Source organism: Lactuca saligna, chromosome 6 (assembly GCF_052625555.1).
Source record: "Lactuca saligna cultivar CGN05327 chromosome 6, ASM5262555v1, whole genome shotgun sequence".
Classification (NCBI taxonomy): Eukaryota; Viridiplantae; Streptophyta; class Magnoliopsida; order Asterales; family Asteraceae; genus Lactuca; species Lactuca saligna.
Window position 1 is genome coordinate 41,087,591 of NC_136422.1, and position 11,564 is coordinate 41,099,154.

The 11,564-nt window shown below is 35.5% G+C and overlaps 1 protein-coding gene across 1 annotated transcript; it reads right to left on the bottom strand.

Annotated features, from left to right (window-relative positions):
* Positions 1-7,509: 7,509 nt before the first annotated feature.
* LOC145001096 (ricin B-like lectin R40G3) lies at positions 7,510-9,107 on the bottom strand. Its single transcript, XM_078960431.1, has 4 exons — positions 8,643-9,107; positions 8,435-8,557; positions 8,043-8,262; positions 7,510-7,780 (listed from the first exon to the last, which is right to left on the bottom strand). Coding segments are annotated over exons 1-4 (756 nt in total). The 5' UTR covers positions 9,054-9,107; the 3' UTR covers positions 7,510-7,778.
* Between the last annotated feature and the right edge of the window lie 2,457 nt (positions 9,108-11,564).

The window sequence follows — 11,564 nt, forward strand, 5'->3', positions numbered from 1 at the left end:
ATATTTTCCATACAAATCATATGTGATTAAATATATATAATCACATGTGATTAAATACACAAGAACAACTATTGAATCAACACGTGAAAACAAATATTGTCCATGTAAATCATATGTGATTAAATACATATAATCACATGTGATTTATTACACGATGCCAATTGTTAAATCGAAAAGTCGAAATAAATACGGCCCACGTAAATAATATTTTATTAAATACATATAAGCACATGTAGTTATAAGTATCTAATCACATATGCTTTACGTGGACAATAATCATTTTTGCATTCTCGATTCATTAGTTTTTCACGTGTATTTAATCACATGTGATTATATGTATTTAATAACATATAAATCATATATGATTTGATATATATAATCACATGTGACTCGATACATATAATCGCATATGATTATATACAAGAGAAAACCTAATGAATCAAAAACACAATAACAAATCTTTGTAGGTGGGGGTACTGGTGGATGGTGGTGATGATGGTTGTGGTGGGTGGGTGGTGGATAGTGATGGGTGGTGGGTAGTGGTTGGTGGTGGTAGGTAGTGATGGGTGGTGGTGGCGGGTGGTGGTTGGTGGTGGTAGTGGGTGGTGGTGGTTATGGTGGGGGTGGTGGGTGGTGGTGAGTGGTGGGTGGTGATGGTGGTGGCGGGTGGTGGTTGGTGGTTGTGGCGGTGATGGGTAGTGATGGGTGGTGGGTGGTGGTTGGTTGTGTTGGTTAATGATGGGTGGTGAAGGTGAGTGGTGGTGGCGGGTGGTGGTGGTTAGGTGGTGATGGTGGTGGCACAGGTGGTGGGTGGTTGGTGGTTAGCAATGGGTGGTGAGTGTTGGTTGGTGGTGGTGGTTAGTGATGGGTGGTGGTAGCGTGTGGTGGTGATGGGTGGTAGGTATTGGTTGGTGGTGGTGGTGGCGACCGGTGGTGATGGGTGGCGGAGGTGGGTGGTAATGGTTAGGTGGTGGCGGGTGGTGGTGGTGGTGATGGGTGGTGGGTAGTGATGGGTGGTGGGTGGTAGTTGGTGGTGGTAGTTAGTGATAGGTGCTGGTGACGAGTGGCGCGTGGTGGTGGTGGGTGGTATTGGTTGGGTGGTGAGTGGTGTTAGTTAGTGGGTTTTTTATATGTTTGTAATTATTTTTTGTTTTATATGAATATTATTTTATAATTTTAATTAAAAGTTTTTAAAATTTGTTCTCAAATATTTTCGCAGTTAAAAATGTTCTCGATTGAACGCTCCCCTATATATATATATATATATATATATATATATATATATATATATATATATATATATATATATATATATATATATATATATATATATATATAGTGCTAGGTTAATGTGTTTCTTACATTTATTGTGTGGTACAATATACCAATAAGAATTTAGTAAAATTAAATAATTATTTAATTGAAAAATTTAGATATTAATTGATTTCCATAATTGTATTATATTAAATGATATCCATAATTATAATTCTCTTTTTATGGAAACTAATTAAATTCGTCATTAATGTTGGTAATAACATTATTTCAGAATGAATTCGTATCTAGGTTTTTTCTCTATGGGTTCATTTTTTTTTCAAGACTCACTCATTTAAAATACAATAAAATTGCATGGAATATAAAGAATGAGAGTGTATTCTACTAGAATACACACTCATTATGCTAGAAACAGTCTCATTCTTGTAGATACGAATTCATTCTGAAAGAATATTAGGTGTTGTTTGGTTCGCAGAATGTTGCTGAAGGAATTTGAATTGGAGTTGGAAAAGGAATTTGTCAGGAATTTGAATCTAATTCCATATGTTGTTTGGTTGGCAGAAAATGGAATTGGAGTTAATTTCAGATTCTGTTTGGTTCACAGGAAATGGAATTGAAATTCATGTTAAATGATAGAATTACCCTTTTGCCTGTTTTGTTTAATTTTACATTGTTTTCTAACTTATATGTAAAGATTCATCATGTAAATTATAAAACCAGTAAAATTTCGGCAGTAGTGGAAGTGGTGGTGGGTGCAGTAGCAGTGGTGGCGACGATAGTGGTTGGTGGCGGTGACGGTGGTGGTAATGGTGGTGGTGACATTGATTGTGGTGGTGGAAGTGGTGGTAATGGTGGCAGCAGCAACGACGGTCGTAACGACAACGACGATGGTGGGTGGCGGCGACGACGGTGATGGTGGGTGGTGGTCATGGCGGCGACGATGATGGTGATGGTGGATGGTGGTGGCGACGATGGTGGTGGTGGGTGGCGGTCATGGCAGCGGTAGTGGTGGTCGGTGGCGGCGGCGGTGTCGGTGGGGCAACGATGGCTGAAGTTGTGGCGGCAGCGGCGGTGGTGGTGGTGGCCGATGGTGGCGGTGATAGCGGTGGTTGGTTGTGGTGATGGGTTTTCTGATAAGTATAAGTCATATTTTTGTAATCGGCCACATTCCTTGATGAGAAAGAATATTTCCCATCCAACTTTGGAAGGAATTCACTTTCCTACGTATGGTGGAAAGTTTATTTAATTTAGACGGCGTTTGGTTCAAGAATGTTTTTGAAGGAATTGGAATCTATTGAGGAATTGGAATCTGTCTTGAATTGGAATCTAATTCAATATTCTATTTGGTTAGCAGTAAATGGAATTTGAATTCAATATTATATTTTGTTTGGTTGGCGGAAAATAGAATTTGTATAGTGTAAAATGACAGAACTACTATTTTTGGTTTTTGCTTACTTTTACTTTTTTTATAATTATATGTAGAAATATATTATATAAATTATAAAAATAGTAAACGGTGGTGGTGGTGGTGGCGGCGGCGATGGTGGCAGAGTAACGGTGGCGGTGATGGTGGTAATGTGTGGTGGTGATGAAAGTGGAGGTGGTGGTAGTAGTGACATCACTAGTGTTAATCGTAGAGACAGTGGTGGTTGTGGCAGTAGGTGTTAGTGGCGGCGGCAGCGGTGGTGGTGGGTGCAGGTGGCGGCGACGGTGGTGGTGGTGGTGGCAATAAAGGTGATGGTGGTGATGATAGAGTTAGTAGTAACTACGGTAGTGGTAGGGTTGTGGTGCAGGTGGTAACGAAGGTTATGGATAGTGGTGGTGGTGACGGTGGTGATAGTAATGGTGTCAACGATGGTGATGGTGGTAACGGAAGCGGTGGATGGTGGTGTAGAAGGTGGTGGTAGTGGCGACGTCATTAGTGAGGATGGTTGGTGGTGGTGGGTCGGTGGGTGGGTGGCGGAGGTGGTGGTGGTGGGTAGTGGTGGCGAAGGTTGTGGTGGAGGTGGTCGCGAGTAGTGACAGAGGTTTTTCATTTAATGTTAAAAATGAAAAGGGTAATATAGTAATATTCAACACTCTCACTTGAAAGAATTTTAATTTCCTCATCTTTTAGACGTAATTTATTTTCCCTCAATGGAAGGAAAGTTGGACATATTTAGGAATCCAATTCCTTCCCAAAACTTAAACCAAACATAGGAAAGTGATGGAATTAAATTCCAATTCCTTCCGATTCCAACAGATTCCAGCGAACCAAACGACCCCTAAGGAATCATTCTCCCTCCTCTTATTCCGACCAAACATATGAATTCGAGGGAATTAGAATTCTTTTCACTTAAATTTCATTCATTTCCTGCCAAATAAACGCACACTTATTGTTGATATTAATAATGAATTTAATTAGTTTTTATAAAAAATAATTATAAGTATGGATATCATTTCATATACATATATATAATTTTTACTAAATTCATATTGGTACATTGTAGTACACAATAAATGTAAGAAACATTTGAATCTTTCTCTCTCTCTCTCTCTCTCAATATATATATATATATATATATATATATATATATATATATATATATATATATATATATATATATATATATATATATATATATATATATATATATATGGGTGAGCATTTGGACCGGTGGACCGGACTGGACCGTTTTTCTGGACCCCAGGGCCAGTTCTCGGTTCTAAGATTGCCATCCGGTCCGGTCCGGTTTGGTCCGGTTTTTACCGGGTTTAGAACCGGTTGGACATGTAATTTGTGACGTTTTTTAAACACCCATAACTCATTCGTTTTAAGTCGGATTGACCTCCGGTCTTTTCCAACATTTAGTTTACAGTTTGTAGATGAATTTAGACTATAATTTTGTTTATTTTGATATTATATTCACTGAGTTACAATCCTTCAAAGTAGAGCTATCAAAGCTGAAAAAATTCAGCTTTTCAGCATTTCAGCAAAATTTTGTAATCGGTGACATTTTTTAAACACCCATAACTCATTCGTTTTAAGTTTAATTGAACTCTGGTTTTTTCCAGCATTTAGTTTAAAGTTTGTAGATGAATTTAGCCTATAATTTTGTTTATTTTCATATTGTATTCACTGAGTTATAATCCTTCAAAGTAGAGCTATCAAAGCTGAAAAAAATTCAGCTTTTCAGTAAGATTTTGTAATCTGTGATGTTTTTTAAACACCCATAACTCATTTGTTTTAAGTCGGATTGACCCTCGGTTTTTCCCAACATTTAGTTTACAGTTTGTAGATGAATTTAGACTATAATTTTGTTTATTTTGGTATTATATTCACTGAGTTACAATCCATCAAACTAGAGCTATCAAAGCTGAAAAATTCCAGCTTTTCAGCAAGATATTATAATATGTGACGTTTTTTAAACACCCATAACTCATTCGTTTTAAGTCGGATTGACCTCCGGTTTTTTCCAAAATTTAGTTTATAGTTTGTAGATGAACTCAAACTATAATTTTGTTTATTTTGGTATTATATTCATTGAGTTACAATCCTTCAAAGTAGAACTATCAAAGCTGAAAAAATTCAGCTTTTGAATGAAAGATTAGATTATAAGTTTATGAAGTTTGTTAGTTTGATTGATTTTAAAGTTTAAACTATGATTTTTATTGTTACGGTAACACTTTTGTATGTTTGTCTTAAAATTTTATAAGTTTTTTGGTGAACTTGATTTATATGTTAGTTGTTTTTATTTGGAAAATTAATTTTTGCAAGTTATAATATTATACATCAATGTAGATTACTTGTACTCTATGCAATTAAAGTTATACCGGTCCAAACGGATCCAAAAACCGGAAAACTTGGACCGGGACACGGACACGACTCATCCGGTTCGGTCCATGGTCCACAAAATTCTCCATAACCGGTCCGGTACAAGAGTCGATCCGGTCAAAATGCTAACCCATATATATATATATATATATATATATATATATATATATATATATATATATATATATATATATATATATATATATATATAAAATACCTTTATGTTGTTTTTCCACTTATAAACTACCCCACTTATCTTAAAGAATTTGGATTATTCATTTTTCCACTTATAAACTATCCATAAATATATATATATATATATATATATATATATATATATATATATATATATATATATATATATATATATATATATATATATATATATATATATGGGTGAGCATTTGGACCGGTGGATCGGACCGGACCGGACCGTTTTTTTGAACGCCCGGGCCGGTTCTCGGTTCTAAGATTGCTATCCGGTCCGATCCGGTTTTTTTCCCGGTTTTTACCGGGTTTAGAACCGGTTGGACATGTAATCTGTGACGTTTTTTAAACACCCATAACTCATTCGTTTTAAGTCGGATTGACCTCCGTTCTTTTCCAACAATTAGTTTACAGTTTGTAGATGAATTTAGACTATAATTTTGTTTATTTTGAGATTGTATTCACTGAGTTATAATCCTTCAAAGTAGAGCTATCAAAGCTGAAAAAATTCAGCTTTTCAGCATTTCAGCAAGATTTTGTAATCCGTGATATTTTTTAAACACTCATAACTCATTCGTTTTAAGTTGGATTGAACTCTGGTTTTTTCGACATTTAGTTTAAAGTTTGTAGATGAATTTATACTATAATTTTGTTTATTTTCGTATTGTATTCACTGAGTTATAATCCTTCATAGTAGAGCTATCAAAGCTGAAAAAATTCAGCTTTTTAGTAAGATTTTGTAATCTGTGATGTTTTTTAAACACCCATAACTCATTTGTTTTAAGTCGGATTGACCCTCGGTTTTACCCAACATTTAGTTTACAGTTTGTAGATGAATTTAGACTATTATTTTGTTTATATTGGTATTATATTCACTGAGTTACAATCCATCAAACTAGAGCTATCAAAGCTGAAAATTTTCAGCTTTTCAACAAGATATTATAATATGTGACATTTTTTAAACACCCATAACTCATTCGTTTTAAGTCGGATTGACCTCCGGTTTTTTCCAAAATTTAGTTTATAGTTTGTAGATGAATTCAAACTATAATTTTGTTTATTTTGGTATTATATTCATTGAGTTACAATCCTTCAAAGTAGAGCTATCAAAACTGAAAAAATTTAGCTTTTGAATGGAAGATTAGATTATAAGTTTATGAAGTTTGTTAGTTTGATTGATTTTAAAGTTTAAACTATGATTTTTGTTGTTACGGTAATACTTTTATATATTTGTCTTAAAATTTTATAAGTTTTTTTTGGTGAACTTGATTTTTATGTTAGTTGTTTTTATTTGGAAAATTAATTTTTGTAAGTTATAATATTATACATCAATGTAGATTAGTTATGCATGAAACGGAAACGTATTAATTTTGCAAGTTATAATATTATACATCAATGTAGATTAATTGTACTCTATGCAATTAAAGTTATACCAGTCCAAACAGATCCAAAAACCGGAAAACTCGGACCCGGACCCGGAAACGACTCATCCGGTCCGGTCCATGGTCTACAAAATTCTTCATAACCGGTCCGGTACAAGAGCCGATCCGGTCCAAATGCTAACCCCTATATATATATATATATATATATATATATATATATATATATATATATATATATATATATATAATAAATGAAGGTTTTTTTGTCACATGTTTTCTTCTTATTCATTTGTACATATGGTATTTTTTCTAGATTTTTTAAAATTTCTATTTGCACTTGTTATTTTATTGTATTTTTCATTTTATTAAATTAAAATTGCACATTTAATGTGTAAGGTAATATATATGTAAAGTATTTATTAAAAATAATTTATATATGTAATGTATTCAATACATTAAAGTTTCAATAATTTTAATAATTCAATTTTTTTTTCATTTTTCTTATAAATTCAAACTTTTCAAATTGTTAAAATTTCATATATATTTTTTTTAATTAAACCAATGTAATAGTGGATCTCACACCTAGTATATATATATATATATATATATATATATATATATATATATATATATATATATATATATATATATATATATATATATAATACCTTTTATGTTGTTTTTCCACTTATAAACTACCCCACTTATCTTCAAGAATTTGGATTATTCATTTTGTCCGAAATCAAGAACCCCCCCCACCCCCCCTCCCCCCCCCCCCCCCCGTTAAAAACATATCTTCCTCAAATTTTTATGTAATCTGCATACAAGAAAACATACACCAGTAAAAATTATTCCTCATTCATTCGTCTACACATAACAAGCAATACGAACATCAATCCGTACAATGTCCAATACACACTAGTCGTGGTACTAAGCCATGTAACAGTCCAATTGTCGTGCTATTCGAACACATAATCATAATATTTAAACACAACATTATTCAAACATACATATCACCATCATCATGACATGAACATTCACTTGCAACCACACACATGAAACCACACCAAGTTTCTAGTGAACTCCACACCACCACATATATATCCTGCACACACGAAAATCATAATTATTAGATATCATATCATTGATACTTCCAGATGCTAACCTTAAAGTTGTTTAAATAACTCAAATTGTCCAACACACAATCATGACTCATGAACATGCCTTTTTTTTTTTTTTTTTTTTTTATTTTTTTTTTTTAAATCAATCATGGCCAGTGGTGGCCCATCTAATAGTCATACATATTACTCATTATTACTTATTAGCCACTACTTCTTATCTTCAACAGTTTGCGTTGAGGAACTTACAGAAAGGAGCAGTTGTCCACCTCTGGTTATCACCTTTAGTCCACTCCCAACACAGAATTTTGGTGCCATCATGAATACCAGTGTCACCGATAGATGCATCAACATTAAGCTTAATCTTGTTCACCATTCTAACTGCGTGAAAACCATCACCCAAATCCTTGCTTTGTGTCCAAAGAACAGATTCGTCAAGCTTATCTGGGTTGTATTCCGTTAGCTGAACCTATAGCAGGATCCGTTGATGTTTCACAAAAAGAACTTTCGATTAAACAAATATCCACATATAAGAATCTAAAAGTATTTCTAAACAATAGCTGAAATCCTAAGAATGAACTGAAGCACTTTCGAGTTCAGAGTCAGATTGAAACATCTAATGATTGTAAATGACGACATACCGGTTTAGCAGCACCGGTAGCGTGCTTCAATGCCTGTCCGGTAGCTTTATTGACCAGAGCAAAAGAGGGAAAACCCTCTTCGTCTTTGACTCTCGTGCTAAATTTCTCTTCCTTTATCCAATGCTGTGTGAAAAGGTGAAAAACAAGTCAACTAAATAGAAGCATGTGAGTTTATTGGAATTCGGAAAAAGAGGGAATCAGAGGGTACCTGGTGATGATCGGAGGGGTTGGTGGGTGCGAGAACGACTTCTCCATTACGGATGGTGAGTGAGTAATTAGTCTTGATCTTGCTGTAAAACCTAACAGTGGGTTTATTGTCGGTGTACTTGGGGGTGTGGTGGGTGGTCTGGTGAGAGACATGGTGGACTATAGCTGCAGGTTGCGGTGGTGGTGGTGATGGTTGGTGATGGAAGGGAACATGGTGGGAAGGCTGTGGTGGTGGTGGTGATGGTTGGTGGTGGGCGGGAGCATGGTGTTGCAGTGGTGGTGGTGATGGCTGGTGGTGGGAGGGAGCATGGTGTTGGGGTGGTGGTGGTTGGTGGTGGATGGGAAGATGGTGGGTAGGTTGCGGTGGTGGTGGAGTTGGTTGGTAAGCATTGTGGTGGTGTCGAGGATCCATTTTTTCTAGATTTAATTGGGGTGTGTGTTGGAAGTTAAATAAGAGAGATGAGGAGGGTAGTTAAGAAGATTTTGTTTTTTTGGCCGGTGGAAAAAATCATGTGCCCGTATTTCAATGTTTTTTTATTCTTTTTTATGACAAATGGCCACGTAGAAATTTTTTTATTTATATATTTCTGCAGAGAGAATTTATATATGGTCAAATAGATTAATTACACGATTGCACAATGCTTTGAGATAAGTTTGTATCATGTTTTTTTTTCTTTTCTTTTCAGATCAGCGGAAATATTTTATATAAAATGCCCAACATATTAGCAACAAGCTAAGTAGCTGTTTGATTTATACCGATCGATTCAGTGCTGAAATTATTTAGAGACATGAGCCATTGACCTAAATAATTCAGCATCATTTGCTAAGGTACGTAGTTGAATAAGAAATAACCACTTTATTTATTATTATTTTTTTGAAAAGACAAATATACCGAAATAAATGCAACACACTTAGCAAGTCACAAAAAGGAAACATATTGAGAGAAACAAGTAAATTTAGGAAACTAGCAAGAAAAAGGAGCAACTCCATTCTGCCTACCACAACCCTAAGAGCTCCTATGCTTGTACCATAAATACGATAAGGCAATTGCATTATCAACAACTTTTGTAGCTGGATTCCTTAATTTTTGAAGATCACCTCATTTCCAATTGGTCAAACATTCCAAAGTAAACAGAAAAAAATGGAGTCTATAATTTGCTTTTCCCAGAACCATTGCCTCATGAGGCAGCATGATCTAGGAATTATGTCACATAATTGAACAGTTTATGATGTATTCAGATCCATTTACAAATCCACTCTCGAGCTACCTTGGTTAACTCGTAATTTACAAGTAATTTGTCAACTGCTTCTGTTTCTTTATCACAAAGAGGGTACACATGATTAGTGACTATGATTCCCCTAACACGAATAGTGTTTGCCACCGGAATTCTCCTCACTGAGGCTCGCCAAACACAACAACGAACTTTCAGTGGAATAGCATTTGACCAATAGATCTCCTTTCCTATGTAATGTATTACTTTGGAGCCAATCAAACCCCACATCTTCTTAACAGAGTGGCTACCATCCATGTTTAAACTGAAGCGGATACCGTATTTAGAACTTGCCATGTGCTCTAAATCACCGATACTCGTGTATAACTGTAGTACTTGTAATGATTCAGCATCCTGTGGCCCATATCTTCAATTCCAGGTGAAACCATAATTGGAAGGGAATTTCCCCACATCAAGCATCCTTCCAAAATAAGATGGGTATGCTAGCCCCACGAACGAATGAGAACACCTCACTGTGCTCGATATGAAAGTCACCCATGCTTTTGACCCCTTTAACCAGAGTATTCCAAGCTCCTGATGATACTTTCCTAGCTATATAAGAGGTTGGCTTACGCGCTAGGTTATGAATGTTGGTAACCACATTATTCCATAGGCTAACTCGATTATTGAGAAGTACCAACCACCATTTAGTAAAATTTACATATCAATCGAATTATATGTCCTTGTTATTTTATAATATTTTAACGTTTTGATTATTCATAAATTAGTTTAGCAAGATTCACAACTGAGTGTGAAAGAAGTAAAAAATCACAACAATTTTAAAAATTTCAAAATAACACATAATCATAAAATGTTTACAAATCACTATTTCCAAAGTGTTTAACAATATCAGAGTACCCTAAAAATCATAAGGCCATGAAGCAAGAGGATATGTACGGTCACGCCTTTACCTTTCCGCGATCATCAGAACCCAAAAGTACTTGAAACAATAAACTGAAAATGTAAGCCAAAGCTTAGCAGTTTCCCCTTAAGTACCACCACATAAACATAACAAACAACATCATGCATAAACGAGCCTTCTGCCTGACTGGATCGCCTCGCAGGGCCTAAAGCCTATATGGACCGCTCTCGAGCCTTCGCATGACTGAACCGCCTCGCAGGGCCTACAACCTATCTGGATCTCCCTGGGTATCTTGGCCTTCAGCACAAAGATGGACCGCCTCAACCCAACCAACCATAACATGTCGACATATACATAAGAGATAAACATGTAACCAGTCAACAGACAACAGGAAGATTTATAGATCACTACCGCATGCTAACATCCTATATACTAGGATACCGATCTAACAGATCTCTAAAACATAATCACATACTATCATATAACATGATATCCAATCCAATTAGTCGACCTTGGTGCCTTCGATGCACAAGTACAGTGAGGAAAACTCACTTCTCAATCTAAACATTAGTTGATGAGGTCCCGACTCCGAATCTAAACTCTAACCAACTCTTATCCATCCAAATGACCAATTCTCAAACACAATCCAAAATACCTAAAATACCATCAAGTCAAACTTGGTCAACCTTGGCCAAAGTCAAAGTACAAAGTCAACACCTAGCCGAGTCAAACCAGCCGAGCCAACCTGACCAAGTCGACTTAGCTGAGTACGCTAGACGTACTCTTTTGT

What these genes read in the sequence shown, in the direction of transcription:
- LOC145001096 (XM_078960431.1), bottom strand. Translation starts at nt 9,053, where the DNA reads ATGGATCCTCGACACCACCACAATGCTTACCAACCAACTCCACCACCA. An exon ending in ACCCCTCCGATCATCACCAG is followed by an intron (nt 8,558 to 8,642) that starts GTACCCTCTGAT and finishes CTTTTCACACAG; the next exon opens with CATTGGATAAAGGAAGAGAA. An exon ending in CTACCGGTGCTGCTAAACCG is followed by an intron (nt 8,263 to 8,434) that starts GTATGTCGTCAT and finishes ATCCTGCTATAG; the next exon opens with GTTCAGCTAACGGAATACAA.